Source organism: Lissotriton helveticus, chromosome 4_1 (genome assembly GCF_964261635.1).
Source record: "Lissotriton helveticus chromosome 4_1, aLisHel1.1, whole genome shotgun sequence".
NCBI classification, from domain to species: domain Eukaryota; kingdom Metazoa; phylum Chordata; class Amphibia; order Caudata; family Salamandridae; genus Lissotriton; species Lissotriton helveticus.
Window position 1 is genome coordinate 1,735,405,826 of NC_136063.1, and position 26,763 is coordinate 1,735,432,588.

Here is a 26,763-nt window from a genome sequence, read left to right on the forward strand (position 1 = left end):
ACGGCTGACTTTTCAAACACATCTACCCAGAGCTTTACAGTTGAGGTGATGTATGCACGGTTGGGAAGAGTTATTTGTGGAGGAAGATAGTATGCTAATTCGTGTATTGTAAAAATAAATTATGATGCTCCACAGAATCAGCACAACTCTGGTGTACTGCTTGAGCAGAACCGAGATGCACAGTTGGAAGGTTTGGGAGACGGTGCCCAGGAATTTCTTGAATCCCCTCTTAGCGCAGGGCTCTTACTAATAGTGGAACGTCACCACTGCACCTTTAAATACGATGTGTTTTATCCAGTGCCGGAACTGGAGAAAATTAATCTAAGAGTCCATAAAATGGGGGTCAATGTGTGACAGAGGAAAGCGGGTAGAGACGCGAATGGCAGAGCTTGAAAAGCAGCCTGACAATCAACTTATACATTTATTTAGAAAAACAAGACATTTGCGACAGTAAATCTGTTCTAGCTTAATGGCCACCAAGAGGAGCTTGTTTACTTTTTTGCATATTCATTTACCAACTATATATTCCGCATATACATTTCTAATTTTACTAGCAGTTTTAGCTGTGTGTATCAACGCAGTTTTTTTTAAACTAAAAGCTCTGATAGGGCATTGATTTATTGAGTGTTATTAAAATCTCAGTTTCCAACCTACATTACCTTCATAACAGAGCCTTAGAAACTCCACTGCCATCTTCACCTTGAGAGTCAAGTGCTTTAGAGTTGTGCTTCAGGGCATCCTGGGACATGCTAACCATTCAGAAATGGGGTACTAACGGAGGTCCAGTAACCCCGGATTACCCTTAGGGCTACTGAACCTGCCCTCACAGGCAGGGTCACGGAGCCATTGCAATCTGTATTACTAGTTCACAATACTGCTGGCATCCCTGTCTGATGAACTGAGATGTACACTGTGGGATTTCATGAATATGGTTTCCATTAATGTAACCGTCTAATGTGGTCACTATAACAACACTATATTAGTAACTTCTGATGATTTTCATTAAATATAAGTAGCTCTTACTACAGAAAATGTTGGAGACCCCTCTTTTAAATAAACCAGTGCTTTGATATAGTACTCACTACTCACTCTATTACTCACTCTACTACTCTCTACTCCCACTCTACTACTCACTATACTCATTACTACTCACTCTAGTACTCTACAACTCTCTACTACTCACTCTACTACTCACACTTTACTAATACTCTGAATGAATTTTACGCTGCATTTTTGCTGTGATACATTGACTGCCACAAAATTACTGCCCAGGAATGCCAACTTGCAGATACATTTCACAATGGAGGGAGGGGGTTGGGGGGAGGATCTTAAAGAAAATATGTCTATAAAGGGGCAAAATCATAAGCCAATTGTGTTAACGAGGCATGAGGGCACAAGGTCATGAAGAGGGGTCGGGCTTTAAACTGAGATCTGACCCCCAACATCCCTCCCCCCAAAACAAAAGCTTCTGAAGCTACAACTAATGCTCTGGAGAGTATGTAAAAGAAAAATACACACAAACGCTGCAGCGCCCACCCTCAAGATATGAGCTGGAAACCCACATCCCACAACCCACACCTGCAGTGTGAGAGACAGCAGTGTGTATGAGAGACAGCATTGTGTGTAAGAAAGACAGCAGTGTGAGAGACAGCATATGTGTGTTCTAGGGAGAGACAGCAGTGTGAGAGACATTTTATTTATGTTTTGGTTTTTGAAACATAAATAAAACGCATTTATTTCCAATGTCAATAGCTCAAACTCGCGTAAATACGTAACCTATTGCATTGCAAAGGGAATAGGTCTCGCATTTGCGAGAGATTAAGCTATTGGCATTGTAAATGACAATGTCATTTATTTATCGGTATTCAAAACCAACGCATAAACAAAAAACTTGTCATTTACAGTGCCAATAGCTCTAACTTTTGCAAAGGCGAGACCGTTGCATTGTAAATGCTTGTCTTTTTAGGTTTCGGCTGGGTCCGGAGCGCTAGCTCCGCCCAGGAGAAATCTTATGTTCCTACAGTTTGGGCTTAGTCCTGCCTCTGTCTTTCATTGGCTAGCTCCATAAATGGAGGCTAGCCATTGGAAGACAGAGGCGTCCGTCATTCACCGAGGCGATTCGTGGGCGTTCCGGCAATGTTTTTCTCATCCTGCCTCTTTTCTGACGTCATGTGGCGGTGGGCGTGTATTTATTTTTTTTGTCCCGTGATGTTTTCGTTATTTTGTAAAAGCCTTTGGCCGAAGTGGTTGTCTCATGTTGTCTTTGGTCGCCTTTTTTAGCAAGATAAAGGTGAGTGCAGCGCTTCTGTAATTCCGTGTTTTGAATGTTTACTTTTGCACAGAATGCTCCTAACACGTAATGCCCGGTGTTGTGAATGTGTGCTCGTGTTTGGCTTGTGGCTTCAGTCGTCTTTTTTAGCTCGATAAAGGTGAGTGCAGCGCTTCTGAATGCCTCGTGTCCGAAGGCGAAACCGTTGCATTGTAAATGCTTGTTATTCATGCTTGTGCAAAATGTATTCAAAACCTATTCTTGTTAATCAGAATGGCCTTCTCTACTTTATTTATAGATGTTGCCGGATGTTAGAACTTGTTATCATGTTGCTTGGTTTTTAGTGAGGACAGAATGAGGAATACTACGATTACAGATTGATTTTTGTGCATTATTGTATTTATTTGATCCATTACTTGGTGTATTCGGCTCTGGATATTTCCTTTACTCTGGTATATATGCGATTTATGTATAATGAATATGTATTTTACCAATGATGTTATATTGTTATTGTCTTTTATGGATTAATTTAACTCGAATAAAGAATTGCGATGAGTAATGATAGCATTTAGATTTTTATTAGAAGTCTGTGGTGAAGCTATGATAGTACACAGTGGAATCAACTTATAATGTGCTGCTGTGGTAAGTAGATATTTCTCTCAGAATGTCACACTTTTTTTGAAGGATGAAAATTACGTTCATGACTTTAAAGGAAATGTAACCTCGTTTTGGTTTTCTGTCATGTTCTAATACTTTCCATTATAAACTCTCGAAGAAAAACGAGTTTCTCTAAAAAAAATTTGCATCCAAACTCAAGGAGATGAATTAATATTTTTGCATTCATAGCACTTCAAATTAGTGTTGCACCAAAAAAATGTAATTTAATTTGTGTCTAAAAGCCAACATAATTTTCTTTGACATGCTCCTTTGTATTACCTATATTACCCACAAAAGTGCATATCAATAGAAAGTTCATCCTGCATCTTAACAGAACTTTCAGAAATAATATTTTTCCTTCATTGCTTTGCTTTGTCTTTCGGAATGACACTTGCCAGCAGTGTAAGGATTTATTGAATGTTTCGATGCTATTCTGAAAGAACTAATGAGTACATATGGGTGGCTGCATTGTATGGAAATAAATGGGCTTCATTTGTGGCTCACCGGAGTGTAGTACTCCATGATGGGGTAATGCAGCTTGTTTCCTTTGCTGGCTCTTCCTGTCAGGAAACAAGTCTGGCAGATGTCCACATTAAACTGCTTCAGACTCCGGTATCTGAGGAAATGAAGCACAAGGCAACATTAGATAGAGGAATTTATAGACTCACATTAATTGTTTTATCAATTTATCACTAGAAAACAAATACACTATTCAAAAGACTTTATATCTAGAAAGAAATGAAGAACACAAATGACTTATTATATAAAACATAATATTGTACAATGTCATCTAGAAAAGGCATCCTTGGATACAGGGCCTTTCTCTTTGGAGCAACTTTACATTTATTTCTCATTTTCAACATTTTCAAGCACTCATGATGTCAAACAATTTTGAAATATATTTTAAACTTTCATAACCAGAGGTATACAAAGACAGTCGAAGTGTAAGTTGCCTGGCGCCCGCCAGCCAAACAGAACCAGGAGAAACTTTGATTAAGCATTGCCCAGGGTCTTATTTTTTGCACTTGTCCCTAGAATGTTTGCCTGTTAACAACATTATATTACGTGGGATTCAATGTTTAGCCAACCTGTTCTTCCCATTGGAGGACAGCCATGCCAAAGGTGAATTGGTCGATGTTTTGTGGGCTACAGCATAGTTTTAAAACAGTAGCGTTAGCTGTGGAATTATCTTGATTACAAAAAAAGACCACGGGGCATATTACCAACAAGTGGCGATAATTATCGCTAAATAGGCTTCGCGACGATTTTTTTTATCGCTGCCTATCGCTGGATATGTTAGCGGAGAAAACATGCTATTAGCAACGTTTTTCTCCATTGTGCTAAAATATCCAGCGATAGCGGCGAAATGCGTGAATATCGCTGAGAATACAGCTATATTCACGCATTAGCGACGAAATGCTCTTAGCCATGTTATCCACCTCCCATTGGATAACATGGCTAAGAACTGATCTGGGCAGGTGTTAGTATTTGGAGATATTCGCGCTTAGCCCAAATATTTCCATCGCTACGCCTGCCTTGCTAATAGGCGATAGCGACGTTAGCGACTGCTTCCAGTCGCTAACTGGTTTGGTACGCCCACTTTGCATGTCATTAGCGATAAACATCACTGACATGCAAAGCGGGCCCCAAACCGCTCGCTATCGCCTAAAAGCTGTCGCTAACATCAGTTACCGACAGCTTGCTAATAGCGCAATAGAATTGTCCCTCCCTTTCTCTTTCTATATGCACACTTATCTGGCTAGATAGTGACCCCCCCTAATCCACCCCGTATTATACAACCACACACTGAGGTAGGGTTAGGGAATACAGCCGCACAAAAGATAAAAATAAAGAAGATAATGCAAGATTCGAAAATAAAACATTGTGCTAAAAGTAACAAAAACATAAAAAAAGACTGTGCATTATATTGTGGCAAAGTACACTTTCGTTTTAATAAACCTTTCTATTTAGTAACAAAATATCTGAAGCTTATCTCTGCGGCATTGTTATTATTTTGTATAGTATAAACATCTGTTTCTTGGCAATCAAAGGTGCTCCAAGTAAAATGATGAACCTTTTACAATTCTATCCACTGAAATACCTTAACACAGTAAAACGATGATATGGGAGTGTTCACAGAATAGAGAACCTCGGGTAAATAGTGAGTTGAGCACAGGTATGATTGTCTGAGACCCACCAGCACAGCATCTCTGCTCTGCCAGGACAGAGATGAACTCAGGAGCCTGACAAACAGCATTTCTTTTCAAGATCATGTAAACTGCTCTTCTTCCCTGGATGCCCAGTTTTGACATGAGGGGATTAATTCCACCTTCGGGGTCAAGTTCTTTGGAGTGTTCTATTAACATGGTATGGCTGACTGGGAAGCTTGGAAAGGGGAAAAAGACCTGCTTTTATATTCTGGACGTGTTACCATATGTTTAAGACATAAATATATGCGGCTGGAGACTGGGTGCTCTAACGCTCTAGAAATGCTTCTTTGGTTCATTTAATCATTCATTCTGTGTCTGAAAACTATCTGCCAGAACTGAGGATTCTTATGGCTTTATAAAAGACAAAACAGAGCTATTATCACCGATAGGGGAGCTCCTCGTGAGTGCCACAACATTAGGGTGCTCAGTCACAATTCATGCAGTGATCATTCACTCAGTTGTATAAGTTGAAGAGGGACATACAGTAGACACATAGAGATGAAGAGATGCAGCATCTTCTGAAGTAAGGCACAGTACCTGAAGCCTTTGAGCGGACACTGTTTGCACACTGAGCACTTGGTCTGGTGCTTCACCTGCTCAGCAATGGTCACTCTGTGAAGGACCGCCAGCCAGACCATGGACTGCGGCTCCAGGCTCACCCACTCCAGGAACTGGGAGACCTCAATCGTGGCTTTTCCGTCACTCTGGAGGAACAGTAAAGGAGAAAGGATCTAACTCAGCGTTGAAGGACAACACAACATCACTCTGCCATGACATGAGTAGCTGTGCTACAAAAGGGGCTTAAACACAGGTCCTACGTTCCACTACAATTCAGGGTGGACAACTGTACCTTAAGACTGTGTTAATTTACTTTACTTTATAAGGAAACCTATATTTACAACATCAAGGATAATTAACAGTGGAGATGCACAAATAGTACAGCTGCTTTGTGGTTGAGATGCTCTAAAGCAAACTGTGTAATAAATAAAATAAGTAACCCTTTTCACTTAGGATTCTAGAATATTTCCGAAAAAACAGATCTGGCCACCATAATAACGGAACTGGAGTCTGAAACTAACTGATAACATTTGTGAACAAACAAAAGAAGCATTTATGCAGGGCAACCCCTGCAATATCAGTGTCACTAGCAAACAAAATGACAAGCTTCACATTTTATTGTATACTGATGAGAATATTCCATAATTCTATTGGGTGTCAATCTGATTACCTGCACTTTTAATCATGTCTGTTGTGACAACATTTGTGCAAAAGGTAAATTGTCTGCATTCTAACTATGGATTCTTTTTAATCTGAAAACTTCCCATGAGCGTTACAATTCTTAAAAGAAGATATTGCATAACCACAGCTCTCAAATCCTTTACAACAGAAATATTTTATCTTGTGAATTATTCTTGCCTTCTAAAACTAAACTCTTAATTCTGGAATGTCAGCATTAGATTGAGAATCACCAATTTTAAATATACATTATAGACTCAATTTAGGTTCAGGCAAGACTTTGATACCTGTGATTTAGTCTGAATTGGTAAATTTCAGGCTGGTCAGATCGATTCTCACCTTGCATGATAGTATGTATTAAGGGGTATTAAATTGGATAGCTAAATGATGTATTTGACGATATTTTCCACTACGTGACACACTAGTATAGCACGGGACAGACATAAATGTAAAGACTAGAACAGATGAATACAAATACAATCGAAACAATAATGTAAACATAAAAGACTAAGGTTAGACCCAAGTGTTAAACCCCAATCACATATGAGTTTAAGAAAAAAATTACTAAATTTGGGATGAAACAAATGTTTACCCATAAAGTATTGCAGTGATATTTTGAGTCTGACGGATAATGCCTTAGGTATTAAACTATCACCATAATGTACTTTTACATGTGTGTATGCCTCTAATTTTGTTCGACCATCTTTTTCTCCGTTTGCTCAACACTTGATTTTTCTTCCTTTTTGTGTCTTTATTAAATCATTTCTGTATGGTAACCTTGTTCATCAATGAAATATGGCCTATTAGGTTAAAGCCCCTATTTATAAAAAAACTGGAAGGTTTGTGTAGATTTGCAAATTATTTAGAATTCTAAAAAATCCTCTGATGTACTGCCTCGAAGTCTAAGCACCTGGTTGATCTCCAGGTGCACACAATATTCCCTAAGCTTTTTATATGCAAAAGGAGAACAAGTCAACAAGACAAGGTAGTACAGGCCAACCTCAAAAGGCATGAAATGCCAGACAGCAACAAGGCAGAACATACCACTACCAATCAACAACATAAAGGACATAACAGAGTATTCAGTGGAAGTTCTTCTTGGCAATCATCAGAGGTTGTTGAGGGCTTCTGGGGAGGCAATTTGTCTCTGTTTCAAGTCAATGTCTCTCTGACGTGATTTAGACCCTCTGGATCAGATGAAGGCTTAACAGCTTCTCCATTTATTGTTTGTATCAAAGGAGTAATCAGTGGTGATGTGGATTATGTGACCTTCAAACTGTGTCAGGGCCCTCTTGCTCTTTGTAGCCATCATCACTGAGTATGCATGTTGGTGAAATGGCAAGCACACTAATATCAGCCAAGGTTTGTTGGCGGGGTGGTGGTTGCAGGATTGGACACAACGGTAAACAACCTTTACAACGCAACTTTTACAGCGCAGAGCCTTTACAACGCAACCATTACAACGCAAACTATTACAACGCATTGCTCTGGGGGGCGCTATAGGATAGGGAATAAGTTAATTTACTATCCAATAACCTTCCCTAGTGTCCACGGGGACTGGAGTTGGAATAGTAAATTAAACTATTCACTATCCAGCACCCCAAAGCACTATGCGTTGTAATGGACTGCGTTGTAATACTTGCGTTGTAAAGGCATGCGATGTAAAAGCGTGCGTTGTAATGTCATACATCCGGACACAACAAGCTATTTGAGGGACTCAACCAGTTCCAAGGTCAGCAGACAAGGAATTAACTTCTGAAGGTAATCAATCAAGTCATACTACTTCATTTGTTCAGGACAGTGTAAAGCTGTATATTGTTGACAAATGATTGGCCTTATAAATGTGTCCCAGCAGCCACAATACCTGGTCCCGGTCAGGGCTAGTATGGAATATTGCCTTGATTTCTCAGTTCTGCTACTCAACTTAATCCAAGCAGCTGTGCAAGGAGGCAAGATCCTGGCAGAGAGCCGCACTTTGTTCAGAACCAAAGTGACGTTGGCCTCTAAGAAGCTCATTGTTTGCCTTATTGTAGGAAAGAACTACACTCCTAAAAATTGTATCAATGTGGTTTCTGCATGTTTGTGCTCCCAGACAGGACTGTCTGTTTATCCCCCAGCAAGGGTGTCAGAGAATATTAGCTGCCGAGCCAGATTAGAAGAAATTATGGATGGAATCCAGAAGAGCCAGTCAGCATGAGGGTGACGCCTTGAGTCACTTCAATGTGCTTCCATCCTAAAAAGGTGCACTAAATTGATTGCTTGAGTTTACAGCCAGTAGAAAGGCCTTAGAGTGTCAGCACTGAACACACATTCCACTACAAGAGTATGAGTCCAGCATGCAATGCATGGGTGTTCACACAGGATCCATGGTCTAAGGATCACAGTTCTAGAACAGGGAGCCCATCCCAGGCAAATTCATTGAAGAACAGATGCACTTGTAGTTTGGAAGGAGTTCAAAAACAGGGATACCAGATTATACACCAGGTCTCCTGTCAGCCCATTGAAGGCATGCGATCCTCAGACCCACCAATGGACATTGTTTGGGGTGCCAGTGTTACTCCTTCACCAACTGCACCACGTGCAGTTGTCCACGAGCAACACAGATGTCAGCCAACATTGGAGAAAGGTGCTCCTACACAGCACCTCTACGTGAGACTGAGACTGCAATACAGCAAGAGGAAGGACATCTTAGGGCTTATTCCCACACCCAGCTGACACTTACAGGACTTCCTTTAACGTAGGCTGTTGCGCTACTCACAAATGTTCACTCTGGGCATCACAGCTCCATAGAGTGCAGAGGAAGGTGCGATCTGCCTCCAGTGGTTCTATGGTCCCAGTGATACAATCTGTTCCTTTGTTGCAATGACATGAGTGCCCCCACTTTGGAACCTCGTTGGTAAAAGCATCCCTAGGTCCAGACACAGCCAATTGCTTGGGGTGACAGATGGACTTCTCCAAAGAGCATCTATTATGCATGCTGCCAGCCATCACCTCCTACAGTGTAGCATGCAGATAAAACTATAACAATAATCTCAAAGATTTTGAGACATCCTGTTCTTATCTTACCTATCAACAAGACTCTTCTCTTCTACTCTAGTACATCTCTCTGCCAATTTATGAATCGCATGCTAAAATAACTGTTTATGATTGTGATGCTCTTCAGTACCTCTGTGGTACATCCATGCCATGTAAAAACTTTAAATAATAATACTGATTACACACTAGGGTCACTAGGCATTCCAAAACAGAGACGTCTGAGAGTTCCAAATAGCCAGTGTCCATGTGCAAGCCTTGATGGGGAAAGTTGACCTCACTAGTCCCTTTCACTCTCTGAGTAGATGTGGATGAGCAATCAAGGCTTTGCTCAAAGATGGTGGTGTAGGCTGTCTGGGTACAGTACAGCACACCTATCATCATTGCAATATAGATGTGAAGGTTCAGCTATAGGTGTGTGATAATATGAACATTTTGTATAATACAAGCATATGTATTTCTAGTATAAAGTTGAGGTTTGACAGTAAGAAATTACATACACCAGGATATAAACTATGATAATTCATAATACTTGATTAATACAGTGATGCAACAACACATTAGCAAAATTAGGAACCTGCTTACGCAAAATATATTAGGATCACAAATGCCTAATTGTTGTAACTTTTCCCATGGTTTCACCCAACTCCTCCTGTTTCCCCTCCTACGTTTTCTCCACCTTGGTTCATCCCGTGCTATCAGCTGAAGGCAGCAATAGAACGTTGAGAGTTGACTGAGATTATACTCGACAAGCAGGGAGCACCTGAACTGATATACTTCAATAAACTACCTTTGAACCCATCGGTCTGGATATATTATTTATTACATTTTTGGCGACGTTGGAAAGGAAGCTGAGCCAGGGTCAGCAAGGTGTTTCCCCCCTGGAGCAGTTTTAGAAGCTTGGTCGGAGATAAGAAAATAATTTGAGACTTACCCTCCTGGGGTGGTTCACCTCTGCAGTTCGATTCGGGAGCTGAACAGGGTGAGCAGGTCAGAGAATGCGAAGCACGCAGAAATAAAATAAGGCAGCAGCCGTAAAGGGGCGAAAGGTGTGATTTGCCGCTTGCTTCAGGGCTGGTGTACAGCAACTTTTACAAGCAAGGCGCCCCTGCCTGAGGCGGATCAGGTGGAAGGAAGACGGAAGGTGAGCCGGTACAGAGCGAGTGGGAAGGTCTCCTGGTTTGCCGTAGTGAATTTCTGCTAGCGGTGACTGGCGCCGGATGGTCAGCGGATTCGCTTTCACGTGAGGAGTGCCCTGCGAAAGGGATGAGGAAAGGAGCGAGATTTCACGTCCGTTACCAGAGGAGTTCTCCATGCCGGATTGACGCGGAAGGGTGAGCGGAGGCGTTTTATCTGGAAGTTTGCCTGGTGAACGCCGTGAGGAAACTGCCTCGGTTTGTTGAAGATCGTGTGGAGAGTGGTGGCGAACGGCGTTTTTGAGCAACAGACTGGGGTGCAAGAGGAACGAAGGCGAGCTGGATGCCTGACTGACTGTTCCTGACGAGTCGGCAATGCTCCTCACAGGAAGTTCCCGCCTTTGAACTTTGTCATCGTTTGCAATTGGTCTGGTGAGGGAAATTCAGTGAGGAAAAAAGAGGACTGATTTCTTTTTCTCTGCAAGTGGTTTCTGGAGTAAACCTTACCAAATGAAGGGTGTTTAAAGGGGAAAGTAGAAACACGTTTTGACAGTAGGTAATTTTCACCTCCCTGTGTAAACTAATAGCTTTCCATCTAATTGACCCATCCTAAAGTTTTAGAGGTATTTGGCTAATAAGGCCCTGCTTTGGGGGAAGCATTAGGAGACAGTTACAGGTTTCTTTTGGAAGGAACCCCATCTTTAAGCCTCCACCTTTCTTAAATGATCTGGGTGAGCCTGACATCCCATGGAAAAGGTGGGAAGGAATTTTCAAGTCATACCTTATAGCAATAGGGTGAGGTAATTACAACAATGTGAGAAAACAAACAACATATATTACTGCATAACTTAGGGATTCATGGCAGGAAGGTGTTTGAGGACATAACAGGCAGGCAGGTAGATGATGAACAAGAAGAGGTAGAAGGGACTAATGTGTATGAATATACGTTGAGGAAATTGGAGGAACATTTTAAAGTTAAACTTAATGTGGTACTAGAGAGGCACAAATTTTACAAAAGGGCGCAGAAGAAAGATGAAAAAGTCACTAACTATGTTGCTGTCCTGAGGGGTTTATCTGCCACGTGTGAATTTGGGGCATTAACGGATTCTATGATAAGAGACCAGATTATTAGATGTACAAATGATCTTAGGATCCAGGAGGAGCTACTTACAAGAAATCCTGACCTAGAGGAAGCACTAACTATTGCCAAATATTTGGAGCACACTGCGTTGTGCATGAAGGAGATGAAAATACATGAGGGGGTTTCCAGAGAGAAAAATGAGAGCAAGGCGGTACATGAGGGGGAGACAGTTTGTAAAGTGGGGGAAAAGGCAAGGAGCAATCAACGCAGCAACATACAAGGGTTATTATGCTACAAATGTGGTAGTCCAAATCATCTGGCAAACAACTGGAAGTGTCCTGCCAGGGATGTGTTGTGTAGGAAATGCAGAAATGCAACAGGAGAGGGCATTTTTCAAAAGTGTGTAAGAATATCAATCCAAAAGTACACATGGTAGAAAATGTAGAATTTGGAGAAGGGGGTGAGAAAACCTTTATATTTCAAGTGGGGGATGATGTGGAAAATGAAAGTAATGAGTATCCTAAATGTGAAATTACCCTTGATGGAGAGAAATTTGAAGTTTATGCTGATTCGTGCTCTCCTTATACTTTGATTGACAAAAGTGTGTTTGAAGAAAAGTTTGTAAAATATGGTGTGAAACTAGAGAAAGCTGACATTAGTCCAGTAGGTTACTACAAGGAACGTATACCATTAGAAGCTATGGCGAAAATGAGGATAACATTTAAGGACAGGCACACGCTGGGAAAAGTGTATGTTACCACAAGGGGTTCTAGCCTGCTTGGGTGGAAGCACCAGAAAGAGTTAGGGATTAAGCTGGATCCCAACAACAGAGAGCAAGTGCTTTTAGTGGAACCACCCAGTATTGCAGAAAACTTAACCATGGAATTTAAGGAGGTGTTTAATGAAAATCTGGGGGTGTTGAAAAACTATATGCACAGAATCACTCTCAAGGAAGGGGCTGTACCCGTGGTACATAAAACATGATCCATTCCTCTGCGCATGAAGGAGCCTTTGAAAAGTGAGTTGGAAAAACTGGTCAGCCAAGGGGTGATCAAGGAGATTGAAAGTTCTGCATGGTTGGCTCCGGTCGTCATCACGACCAAGGATGGAGGAAAGAACATTAGGCTATGTGTAGACTTTAGAGACCTGAATGCAAACATTCAAGTAGACAGATGAAAAGGAACATAATGAGAACATCAAAGGAGTGTTAAGAAAATTGAGGGACGTAGGCTTCACTACCAGAGTGAGCAAGTGCAAGCTGGGGGTGAGCTCTGTGGACTACTTGGGCCATACTATTTCGGAAGAATGAATCAAACCAAAGTGCGATCTGGTCAACGCAGTTAGAGATGCTCCCATGCCAAGAAACAGAGAGGAGGTGGTGTCATTTCTGGGACTGGCAGAGTACATGGCGAAATTCATCAAAGATTTCGCCACCAGATCTTATCCTTGAGAGAGTTGGTAAACAAAGATAGCATTTTCAACTGGGGAGAAGACCAAGAGACGGCGTTCAAAGATATAAAAAATGCAATCACACAGGCATCATTTATAGGAAAATGTGATCCTGAAAGAGACATAATAGTTTCTACAGATGCCAGCAACCGAGGAATTGGAGCCACCTTAGCACAGCGAGTGGAGAAGGAGTTAAAAGTTGTAGCTTTTGCGTCCAGAACCCTCACCGCTCCTAAAGCCAACTATTCCATGGTGGAAAAGGAGGCCCTAGCTGTATATTGGGCAATCAAACATTTCAAATACTACGTGTGGGGAGTGCAATTCGAGGTGCATACAGACCATAAGCCTTTGGTGCCCTTAAAAATATGGAAGAAATGACCCCGCGCATAGCAAAGTGGGTGTTGGGCCTGCAAGGATTTAATTTCAGAGCGGTATACATTCCGGGGCAACAAAACAGGGTGGCGGATTTCCTCTCAAGGGCTCCAATCTGCTGTGATGCTGAGGAGGAAAAAGTAGATGACACTATTTTGGAAGTAGGCGGGGCGGCAGTGGCGAAGGAAGAATGGGAAAACCAAATGGAACAGGACGAAACCTTGAAGAGGGTAAAGAAGTATATCGTGTCAGGATGGCCAAACAGGTGCAAGGAACTGGACAACGAAATTCAACCGTACTGGAATGTTAGGGAAGACCTATCGGTGGAGGGGAACTTCATCTTGAAGTCGGGAAAACTAGTTCCTCCCGAGGGGATGAGGAATCAAGTGATCTCTCTGGCCCATGAAGGTCATTTGGGCAGAAGTCTATGCAAGTCAAGGTTACGAACAGACTACTGGTTCCCAGAAATGGATCGAGAAATGGAGGAAAAGGTACGCGATTGTTACGCATGTAGCTTAAGCGACAAATCAAAAGTATCTAAACGTTCTCCCTTGATCCCGGTTGAAGTACCTATGGCACCTTGGCAAAAAACTGGGTTTTGACATTACGGGCCCCATTCATGGTAGAGGCTCCCAAGACTGGTACCTGTTGGTATTGATTGACTATCACTCAAACTGGATAACTCACAAGATTGTATGTAATATCAATACTAAGTCTTTGATACACTTCCTAAAAGAGGTGTTTTCAAGAGAGGGTATTCCTACAACGTTGATAACAGACAATAAAGTGCAACTGATGTCGGAGGAGATGAAAGAATTTCTAAGAGACTGCTCGATTACCCATATCTGTACTCCGTTGTATTGTCCAAAGGCGAAAGGCAAAGTGGAAAGAGCGAACCGCCTGTTAAAGGAATTCATGAATCTGGCTAGCAAGTCGGGGAAAAACGTGGAGGACGCCATCATGGAAACGCTGTGGGCATATCATACCACCCCCAACTCCATTTCAGGACACTCACCGTTTGAGCTGTTGAGAAGAAGGAAGGCTGGATCTAAGCTTTCCCCGAATTGGATGGGCAAAAATGTTCACGTGGAAGTCGATCAGGAGGAAATGAGAAAGAAAATTGAAGACAAGCAAAGCAAATACAAAGATTGGTACGACAGGAAGTGGGGTGTAAAGGAGAAGAACCTCAAGGAAGGACAGATGGTGTATATCAGAAAGCCGGAAAAAATAGAGAAAAGAGGAGACAGATTCTATGCCCCAGGGAAAATAAAGGAAGTTAAGAGCAATGTGGTAGTCATGGAGGACGGGAAAATGTGGAGTCAAGACCAGGTAGTCCCCGTTACTATTAGAGACAACCAAATAAGTGAGGGGAATTCAGAGGCGGGTGACAGAAGGCAGGAAATGGGGCAGAGAAGAGAAAGTTTCAGACAAAAAACCACCCCGTTCTGGCACAGACAATACAACATGAGGTAAAGGTCAGTTGTGCCATTTTCCAGTGGGCTCATTATACCTCCCATCTGTTAAACCTATGTAGGGAACCTAGGAAGTGGTCTTCTGCGCAAGACCCTATGTTCTGGTGTTGTTGTACAATCTGTATTATGTTGTTCTCACCCCTTCCCGTTCTCACCCGCAACCCCCCAGCCGTTTCTCTCTCTCTCCCTATCTCTCTCTCTCTCTCTCTTCCCATTACTCTCTCTCTGGCTCCATGCTCCCTTCTTTTCTACCTTTGGCATTCTCCCTAGGGAGGATGATGTGTTGTAACTTCTCCCATGGTTTCACCCACCTCCTCCTGTGTCCCCCCCCCTACGTTTTCTCCACCTTGGTTCATCCCGTCCTATCAGCTGAAGGCAGCGATAGAACGTTGAGAGTTGACTGAGATTATACTCGACATGCAGGGAGCACCTGAACTGATATACTTCAATAAACTACCTTTGAACCCATCGGTCTGGATATATTCTTTACTACACTAATGTTAAAAAGCATGGAGTACACCTAGAATGCAATTCAGCAATGCAGTGTCCAGAATGTTGATTGAAGACCATGTAAGGATACTGTATCAAAATGGTAGATCCCAATTTTCCTTCCAAAAATGAGTTATTCTGTACACTTCATTATTAAGGGCCGCAACCTTTAGAACAGTAAAGAACAAAGCAAACACAATGGCAATACAACTACATTACAAATTGTCCCAGTGAAGGAAGGAAGCAGCTTGTCAGGATTCGTGCATGTGCACCTTTGGCAACCAGAAGGCACACCACCTTCTAAGTTAATGATGAAAAAAGCTAGGGAAACCCAGGTAAAACACGAGTTACAACTGACCAAAAGGGTCACTCTGTCCTATCTGGCTAGCCAGCCAAACGCTGCGCCTTCACATACAGTAGGATCGGTGAAAAATAAAATGTCAGTGTAGTGAGTAGACTACCTGCCAATCGAAACTACTTATCTCAACTTCTCATGTAGCAATTGATCCATCAGTAGGCCACCTTCATCTTTGCTGAGAGACTGGAGGAGCTTCAACAGTTGTACACAAACATCTGTAGTCATCAAAGTCGTTTGTATGTCAGCCTACCTCCAGCCTCTTGTGAGGGACAGAATGATCTTCCAGGGGCTGAATTGGTTCTTCTGGTCTCATCTGTTGCCTGGGATCTTCCAAACAATAGCAGTGACAGGGAAGTCCTACACAATCCCAGCAGGACTTCCACGCTTAGACCGAGCTTATATTCCGAAAACCAGTACATTTGGCAGACGCCCCCTTTCATTAAGTGTTCAGTACAATCGTACTGTTTAAATGACCACTCTTCACAGAGGTGGTTGAGAAAATCATTTCCTCAGAATGCAATGCCTGTGGAGAAGCTCAGGTACATTTGTGTCAATGGGGCTAATATGTCAGGAAAAGATGTTTGTTTCCATCCAGGATTCCCAAAACAAAGAGCAACAGAGGAAAAAGTGAACCGTGTAATTATCCTCTGTGGGCAGCACACATCTTTAATCTTGCAAGGTCCACTCACGCACTAACGTTGCTTTTCAAATTCAGCCATATGCAACCTTAATCACAGGTGCACCAGTAGTGTTTACACGGTATTTACCAAAAACGTTGGTTCTAATGTTCACAAAGATCTAAGGTAGTGTTAACTGCTTGTACCATTGGTGGCCATTACATGAACTCTAGCTGTCCCTCATCCATCTCAAGCTTCTGGATGTAATTTACACAGGGAGATTGAGAGTGCCAACAAGGGAACACACAGAATTGGATAAGCTGACAACAGCCAGACCTTGAGCAGAGTGGACAAAAGAGGCTACTCCTTAAGGTGGATGGAACTTATGGAATTCACTCTGCGGAATTCCGTGAGTTGCATAAAAATGCCTTGAAATTCTGTGGAATTCTGCCAACTGGCAGAAATTTGCCTGTTGCACTGCTTGCGCTGCAATTTAGTAGCAGTAGCGAAGTGAAAAATCAGTGCGAACTGCACCATGTGGTATGCAAGAGTGCGCGGCCATTCAAGAACATTTTGCTGCTTCTCGAGTAGAAAATCTACTCCAGCAGCAGCCCTCTGACCTCGACTGCTTGCAACCGCACACATTACAAAATGGCACTATGGGACATCATATCTCCGTTGCATTTTTAGAGCCTTGTGGGGAAAAAAGTCTGCCAATCGGCGATTGGCAGAATTTGGCAAAATTCCACCAATTACACAGGCGGAATGAAACATTTCACCAACTCCTATTTGAGACTACAGGGTGGAGAGAACAATTAGGGGTCTTTCCTCAGGGCACAACAGGAGCACCAGATGTGTAGTTTGAAGAGTCCTTCTGACTACCAGACCCCGCGAGCTCTGCCAAAAAGAATAAATACAGGGCAACATCTAGAGATGCTTGGTCAGTGTATGAATTTTGGAAGCCAAATCAATAATGCTCAAACTTTCTTGGTGAGTTTCCTATTAAAAATTACATTCCTCATTCAGCCCAAGAGAAATATAATGATGGAATCTGGTTACTTAAGTCAGCAACTATGCACCATTTTCAATGAGGTGCTGTCAATCTGTCTAGGGCCCTGTTATGTCTCCACTCCTACATACTGCAGTAATGGCTTAAGTGGTAAGAGCATTACTTGCAGTCATTACTGCCTCATTTAGTTAACGCTCATTGATTTAAAAAAAAATAACTTGCTATAACATTACTACTTTCCATCATTATCATAGCCTCACCCTGGCAGCATCTACCTGCTGAAACCATTTGTAAAATTATCAGGAAGTCTGTGGTATGGATCGCTTCTTCCTGTAATTTTCTCAATTGTTGTAATGCAGCGGAGAGGAAAACGTGTCTGGGAACCTAGCCAGCAGACATTTCATCTGATCCACAGCATTATCAGCGGGGTTCAGTATGTCTCCATAATGTCTACGTGACACTGATGGTGCAGTAATGCAAGTCATACACGAGCAGAGATACCTATCTCAGAGCAATATCTGAAGAAATCAAATATGTTTGGTATCTGTGTTAATTTGGAAGTTAGTCAAGAAGGAGTTCTGATACTAGTTCCCCTATATTACAGAATATTTTTGAGCAACAAGGTGAGTGGCTCCGGGAAAATAGGAGCTAACAGCTGAACAATTCTGGAAGGGCAAGTATTGGACTTGGCCCTTTTTGCAGGGTCATCCCAGAACTTTTTGCCTTCCTCCTGTATTTTCTCTGCCCTGTTGTTGGTGGATTTAAGACTCTGAGCACTCTATCACTGCTGTTCAGTGCTAAAGTGCAAATGCACTCTATGGTAAATGTGGTAAGATTGGTCTACACCTGTTTGGCATATTTAATTTACCTAACAGTCCCTTGTACAGTGGTATCCCATATACCAAGGGCCAGTAAATTAAATGCTACTGATGGGCTTGCAGCGCTGCTTGCGCCACCCATCAAAGTAGCCTTTCAAACCTATCTCAGGCACCCTGCCACTGCAGGGCCTGCACAAATAGTTTACTGCCGCTGTGACGTGGTGCATAAAGTGGCTTCCACTTCTATGACTCCTCTTTTATTACATATCAGTCACCCCTAAGGTAGGCCCTGGCTAGCCTATGGGCAGGGTGCGGTGAGGTTAAAGGTAGGACATGTGCCTTAACTATGTGGCATGTCCTGGTAATAACAAACAGCCTATTTGGTTTCTTACTGCTGTGAGGCTGCCCCCTCATAGGAATGCATTGAGGATTCCCTGATATGTGCTTCAGTGGTAATTCCTGAAATGAGAGGGGTAGCATGATCAAATTTGGTATGTTTGGAATAGGGGTGATAAATGCTGCTTACTGTTGAAAGCGGATTTATTATTACTATTTTAGAAATGAGACTTTTAGAAGTGGGGATTTCTGTGTGCTATGTGCCTTTGTGCCTGCCTGTTTTGCATTGACCGGATGGTTCTGACTGATAGGGGGAGAGGAGATGTACAGTAGTTTCAGAGAGTCCGGATGAGTCAGCCCTAGGCTGAATAGGCCTGGTCTACATTTGGAGTGGTGGGAGTAGCACCTGCACCTGAATAGGGCTGTGTCTGCCTTCCACAATGATGGCTCTGCCGCCCTGTGGTGTATCTGGGGCCAAGGCTCACACTGACAATGAAGGTTGTTATGCACTTGCAAAGTGTCCCCCAGAACTGGTTTGGACTGGGCTCAGAGCCCTGTGCCAGGCGACAGAACAAAGACTGTTAGTACTGTGACCCCATGAAAGGTTGAGTTTGCTGTTACGTGGAAAAAGAAGACAATGCATGGGACTGCAGCAGACCGCCTGGAGGTACCGCCATGGGACTTGATGAATCAGAGTGCTGACCAGGGTCGAAATAGGGACTGCCATTATGGTTACCTGGACCTTTTGTGCTGGCCTCCCTGTGCCCTGTTGTTGGTATTCACAGTGATCTCCCAGGGCTGGGTGGCCTGCCCGGCTGATTTGGAGCGGCGAGTGGTGAGCGCTGTGCTTGTCGTCCTGTGATTTGAAACAGCGCATGCGGACTGGAGAGTGCTGTGTTTCCCTACCCTATGGCTGCAGAGTGCGAGGATAGCACTGTTTGCCAGTCCCAGCACTGGTTCTGGTAGGTGCCAGGAGCTGCCTCTAACGACTGGACGTGCCCCTGCCTGCAGCGCATGTGTAACACTGCCTCAGCCCTTGATGCCAGTGGTTGTGTCACAATCCCAGACCAGTGAGAAGTCACCCCATTGGGCTGGCCAGTCTCTCTGCACTCTTGGCTGCGGGAGACCACATCCGGCGTGGAAAGTCTGCCTCAAGAGTACAGAGGACGCGTTGCAGAGACCGACGAGGCAGCACTGCGAGGAGGGAGGCGCTGAGAAAAGGAGGATTCCTTCTGGGATCGGAAGAGCCGAAGTGCAGGCTTGGCTGGCATCTGCACCGCACAGACACGGGCAGCTGCCTGGAGGCCATGGTCACAGGAGAAGTTCCGGGTGAAGTCTCCCCGCATTGCCTCTGTCTCACAATTGCATCGGTGCTTACAGGGGGATTACCAGTGTTCAGACCTGAGCGGTCTCGGCATTTCATTACAGCACTCCTCGCAGTTAGAAGTACATATCTCCAAATTCCTGTGGATAATACAAGGGGGTCTCGGTAAATGGAAAGCTTTACCGCATTACGGTGAATAGATGCGCCGGTGCTTTTCGACCCTACGCACCCGGCCTGATGATCGTTGTGGCTTACCAGAATTACCATAACCCGGCTAATAGAAGCGTAGATGTTTCCCATGCCCTAGGGTTGCCAGTTGTAGTTCAGTTTTTTTCCTATGAACTGCGGTATTTCCTGGTTCAATCATACATGGTGATAAGGATATGTTGGCAAGATGTTTTGAGAAGTGTGGACCCTATAAGTATTTTACTTGAATGCACTACCTGTAATGTTATGACAGTGCGCCATTGGCCAATTGATTTATGTAATCCCTGTGAAGTCATGAGCAGTGCCTGCTGGAACAGTGTAATATATATGATTGTGTTCTAATGTGTTTTTATGCATAATACAAAGGCTATTTTTATATAACCTTGTCTGGCGTTTCTTTTGTGTTGTGCCTTGTGTGTCACTGCTGGGTGAGTGTGTTGTGCAAACACTTTACACATTGCCTCTGAGATAAACCTGACTGCTCTGCCAAGCTCCGTAAGGGGTGAGCAGGGGTTATCTCGGATGCTTGTTTCCGTTCTGGGAAGGACATGGCTTTTGTAGTTCGGACTGGACTGTTCCCATGGGGCACAGGGTCAGCGCTGATTTGCATATCGCCATTGTCTAACCCAGGGTGGTGTGGAGTGGAAAAACGATGGATTTGGGCCCAGATCTTTGGACTGGGGTGAATGTGTGACATTGATCCACATTCTGTCCATCATTGTTGTGTTTGCAGTTACCGCTCTAAGTGTACTGGGGATGCTCAGACGTGAGTCCCAGTTATTCCACACCACTGGAATCAAGCTAGCCGGGCTGATGAGAGGTGTTACCTCGAAACCGGGCCGGTCCTCGGATGCTTGTTTCCGTTCTAGGAAGGACATGGCTTTTGTAGTTCGGACTGGACTGTTCCCATGGGGCACAGGGTCAGCGCTGATTTGCATATCGCCATTGTCTAACCCAGGGTCGTGTGGAGTGGAAAAACGATGGATTTGGGCCCAGATCTTTGGACTGGGGTGAATGTGTGACATTGATCCACATTCTGTCCATCATTGTTGTGTTTGCAGTTACCGCTCTAAGTGTACTGGGGATGCTCAGACGTGAGTCCCAGTTATTCCACACCACTGGAATCAAGCTAGCCGGGCTGATGAGAGGTGTTACCTCGAAACCGGGCCGGTCCTCGGATGCTTGTTTCCGTTCTGGGAAGGACATGGCTTTTGTAGTTCGGACTGGACTGTTCCCATGGGGCACAGGGTCAGCGCTGATTTGCATATCGCCATTGTCTAACCCAGGGTGGTGTGGAGTGGAAAAACGATGGATTTGGGCCCAGATCTTTGGACTGGGGTGAATGTGTGACATTGATCCACATTCTGTCCATCATTGTTGTGTTTGCAGTTACCGCTCTAAGTGTACTGGGGATGCTCAGACGTGAGTCCCAGTTATTCCACACCACTGGAATCAAGCTAGCCGGGCTGATGAGAGGTGTTACCTCGAAACCGGGCCGGTCCTCGGATGCTTGTTTCCGTTCTGGGAAGGACATGGCTTTTGTAGTTCGGACTGGACTGTTCCCATGGGGCACAGGGTCAGCGCTGATTTGCATATCGCCATTGTCTAACCCAGGGTGGTGTGGAGTGGAAAAACGATGGATTTGGGCCCAGATCTTTGGACTGGGGTGAATGTGTGACATTGATCCACATTCTGTCCATCATTGTTGTGTTTGCAGTTACCGCTCTAAGTGTACTGGGGATGCTCAGACGTGAGTCCCAGTTATTCCACACCACTGGAATCAAGCTAGCCGGGCTGATGAGAGGTGTTACCTCGAAACCGGGCCGGTCCTCGGATGCTTGTTTCCGTTCTGGGAAGGACATGGCTTTTGTAGTTCGGACTGGACTGTTCCCATGGGGCACAGGGTCAGCGCTGATTTGCATATCGCCATTGTCTAACCCAGGGTGGTGTGGAGTGGAAAAACGATGGATTTGGGCCCAGATCTTTGGACTGGGGTGAATGTGTGACATTGATCCACATTCTGTCCATCATTGTTGTGTTTGCAGTTACCGCTCTAAGTGTACTGGGGATGCTCAGACGTGAGTCCCAGTTATTCCACACCACTGGAATCAAGCTAGCCGGGCTGATGAGAGGTGTTACCTCGAAACCGGGCCGGTCCTCGGATGCTTGTTTCCGTTCTGGGAAGGACATGGCTTTTGTAGTTCGGACTGGACTGTTCCCATGGGGCACAGGGTCAGCGCTGATTTGCATATCGCCATTGTCTAACCCAGGGTGGTGTGGAGTGGAAAAACGATGGATTTGGGCCCAGATCTTTGGACTGGGGTGAATGTGTGACATTGATCCACATTCTGTCCATCATTGTTGTGTTTGCAGTTACCGCTCTAAGTGTACTGGGGATGCTCAGACGTGAGTCCCAGTTATTCCACACCACTGGAATCAAGCTAGCCGGGCTGATGAGAGGTGTTACCTCGAAACCGGGCCGGTCCTCGGATGCTTGTTTCCGTTCTGGGAAGGACATGGCTTTTGTAGTTCGGACTGGACTGTTCCCATGGGGCACAGGGTCAGCGCTGATTTGCATATCGCCATTGTCTAACCCAGGGTGGTGTGGAGTGGAAAAACGATGGATTTGGGCCCAGATCTTTGGACTGGGGTGAATGTGTGACATTGATCCACATTCTGTCCATCATTGTTGTGTTTGCAGTTACCGCTCTAAGTGTACTGGGGATACTCAGACGTGAGTCCCAGTTATTCCACACCTCTGGAATCAAGCTAGCCGGGCTGATGAGAGGTGTTACCTCGAAACCGGGCCGGTCCTCGGATGCTTGTTTCCGTTCTGGGAAGGACATGGCTTTTGTAGTTCAGACTGGACTGTTCCCATGGGGCACAGGGTCAGCGCTGATTTGCATATCGCCATTGTCTAACCCAGGGTGGTGTGGAGTGGAAAAACGATGGATTTGGGCCCAGATCTTTGGACTGGGGTGAATGTGTGACATTGATCCACATTCTGTCCATCATTGTTGTGTTTGCAGTTACCGCTCTAAGTGTACTGGGGATGCTCAGACGTGAGTCCCAGTTATTCCACACCACTGGAATCAAGCTAGCCGGGCTGATGAGAGGTGTTACCTCGAAACCGGGCCGGTCCTCGGATGCTTGTTTCCGTTCTGGGAAGGACATGGCTTTTGTAGTTCGGACTGGACTGTTCCCATGGGGCACAGGGTCAGCGCTGATTTGCATATCGCCATTGTCTAACCCAGGGTGGTGTGGAGTGGAAAAACGATGGATTTGGGCCCAGATCTTTGGACTGGGGTGAATGTGTGACATTGATCCACATTCTGTCCATCATTGTTGTGTTTGCAGTTACCGCTCTAAGTGTACTGGGGATGCTCAGACGTGAGTCCCAGTTATTCCACACCACTGGAATCAAGCTAGCCGGGCTGATGAGAGGTGTTACCTCGAAACCGGGCCGGTCCTCGGATGCTTGTTTCCGTTCTGGGAAGGACATGGCTTTTGTAGTTCGGACTGGACTGTTCCCATGGGGCACAGGGTCAGCGCTGATTTGCATATCGCCATTGTCTAACCCAGGGTGGTGTGGAGTGGAAAAACGATGGATTTGGGCCCAGATCTTTGGACTGGGGTGAATGTGTGACATTGATCCACATTCTGTCCATCATTGTTGTGTTTGCAGTTACCGCTCTAAGTGTACTGGGGATGCTCAGACGTGAGTCCCAGTTATTCCACACCACTGGAATCAAGCTAGCCGGGCTGATGAGAGGTGTTACCTCGAAACCGGGCCGGTCCTCGGATGCTTGTTTCCGTTCTGGGAAGGACATGGCTTTTGTAGTTCGGACTGGACTGTTCCCATGGGGCACAGGGTCAGCGCTGATTTGCATATCGCCATTGTCTAACCCAGGGTGGTGTGGAGTGGAAAAACGATGGATTTGGGCCCAGATCTTTGGACTGGGGTGAATGTGTGACATTGATCCACATTCTGTCCATCATTGTTGTGTTTGCAGTTACCGCTCTAAGTGTACTGGGGATGCTCAGACGTGAGTCCCAGTTATTCCACACCACTGGAATCAAGCTAGCCGGGCTGATGAGAGGTGTTACCTCGAAACCGGGCCGGTCCTCGGATGCTTGTTTCCGTTCTGGGAAGGACATGGCTTTTGTAGTTCGGACTGGACTGTTCCCATGGGGCACAGGGTCAGCGCTGATTTGCATATCGCCATTGTCTAACCCAGGGTGGTGTGGAGTGGAAAAACGATGGATTTGGGCCCAGATCTTTGGACTGGGGTGAATGTGTGACATTGATCCACATTCTGTCCATCATTGTTGTGTTTGCAGTTACCGCTCTAAGTGTACTGGGGATGCTCAGACGTGAGTCCCAGTTATTCCACACCACTGGAATCAAGCTAGCCGGGCTGATGAGAGGTGTTACCTCGAAACCGGGCCGGTCCTCGGATGCTTGTTTCCGTTCTGGGAAGGACATGGCTTTTGTAGTTCGGACTGGACTGTTCCCATGGGGCACAGGGTCAGCGCTGATTTGCATATCGCCATTGTCTAACCCAGGGTGGTGTGGAGTGGAAAAACGATGGATTTGGGCCCAGATCTTTGGACTGGGGTGAATGTGTGACATTGATCCACATTCTGTCCATCATTGTTGTGTTTGCAGTTACCGCTCTAAGTGTACTGGGGATGCTCAGACGTGAGTCCCAGTTATTCCACACCACTGGAATCAAGCTAGCCGGGCTGATGAGAGGTGTTACCTCGAAACCGGGCCGGTCCTCGGATGCTTGTTTCCGTTCTGGGAAGGACATGGCTTTTGTAGTTCGGACTGGACTGTTCCCATGGGGCACAGGGTCAGCGCTGATTTGCATATCGCCATTGTCTAACCCAGGGTGGTGTGGAGTGGAAAAACGATGGATTTGGGCCCAGATCTTTGGACTGGGGTGAATGTGTGACATTGATCCACATTCTGTCCATCATTGTTGTGTTTGCAGGGGTTATCTTCAGCGTGTAACTCCCTTGCCCGGACTACAGTGGTGGGTTCTGCCAGGCTTAGGTGCATACCCTAGCCAACCAGAAACCCCATTTCTAACAGCAAGAATCATGATGGATTCTCTAATGAGACAGATCTTGTCTCTAAGAAACGTATTTAAGACATAAAAACGAGATTGCAAGGTAGTCGCTGTTAAACTGACCTTGTCTGTTGATGATCCTGCATAATATTAATAATCCCCTCTGTGGGTTTTGGACCTAGAAATTCCAGTTAGAAAAAAAATCCTGCTTAGTTTGAATAATCAGTTTTTTATAGCTGATGAAAGATGTAAAATGGGATAAGACTTTTCATCTTGCAAAATGATCACCTTTAGCTTCTGTTTTCTTAGGTGAATTGACTGCTTCATGGAAAGAATTGTGAATTTAACGTTTCTTGGTGTAATTGAGATCTTATTAGAGAATCATTCAAGGGACTTGCCTGTAACACATCTTGTAATCTTTATTCATTCAGCTTTTGTATGATTATATAACTGTGAATTGTTCATTTCTGTAACTCACTAATGCACAGTGAGGCATTTCCCGTTATAAAAAACAATTTAAACTCTTCATCGAAAGATCGATCTCCTGAATAGGTCTAAAATGGTACTGTTGGATTAGGCCTGTAAAGAAAGAAGAATAAAAAACTACCACTTTGTGCAACTAGAGGAAAGAATGTTTGAGATCTATTGCAAAAAAAGTTTGATTGGAGTGAGGCTTTTGACTACAAAACGGACAGGGATACATTAGAGGGTTGGAAGAACAGTCACGAAAAAACCACCATTGACCACCTTGACGGCCCACATGCCAACCAGGCAAATGTTTAAAAAGAATGAATAGTTAAGGGAGATCACTGGGTACTCTCTCACACTGCTTGCATTATGAGGACTTAAACAGGAGCAATTTGGTTAACATCCGAAACACTACAGAAGTTTGATTAGAACAGAGAAAAACAGTAAACAGGAGCATATTTCAAAGTACCCAAAGCCACCAGAAGTGTCAGCTGTCTCCAGACTCAAGTCAACACCCAGCAGAGCCGAAGCTCAATGCGATCACAAGCACAGAATGTTGCTGCACTGTTACAACCATTCTAGTGGCAAGGAGATGAAACATGCACGCTTATGAGACCAATACATACAGGGGGAGTTTTTCTTTAAGTGGGGAGGTGAGTGTTAACAAGATAGGATCAATGCAGCCATGAAACATTAGATCAAATGAGCAGACAGTGAGTACAATCTTCTGTGCAATGGATTAACAGAAAGTGAGAAGATCAAAGGGGAACTCAGTGTATGGAGACAACACAGTCAACATGCTAATATACAAGGTTCCCAAGAAGTAGAGAAACCATCAACCAGGAGGGAAGCAATAATAAGCATCTATCAGGTATGCCAAGGGCAAGCAGTAGCCATTCGCTCAGAGAAAGTTGTCCACAGTGGACAGCTTCCATTGTGTGAGGGACAGCTTCTGGCGTGGGAGAAGGTAGAAAGCCAGCAGCACCATACAAATTCTTTTCATAATGTGCCTTATATTTTGGCATAGAAACCCCTGTCCATCTAATGAATGGGAGTCACAACATAAGTGCTTTGTAAGGTGCCTGTCCCGGTAGGCTTCTAGTCCTGCATTTGCAGTAGTACGTAAGGTGTCGCAGGTCATGAAGAT

General features: G+C 44.4%; 1 protein-coding gene across 1 annotated transcript in view; it reads right to left on the reverse strand.

Annotated features, from left to right (window-relative positions):
* The window catches only part of DRP2 (dystrophin related protein 2), a 547,219-nt gene that overhangs the window by 92,571 nt on the left and 427,885 nt on the right, over window positions 1-26,763 (reverse strand). The window contains exons 14-15 of the mRNA XM_078686308.1: window positions 5,674-5,840; window positions 3,431-3,542 (exon numbers count right to left, since the gene is read on the reverse strand). Of these exons, the coding sequence (XP_078542434.1) occupies window positions 3,431-3,542; window positions 5,674-5,840 (279 nt within the window). The remainder of the gene's footprint in view (window positions 1-3,430; window positions 3,543-5,673; window positions 5,841-26,763) is intronic.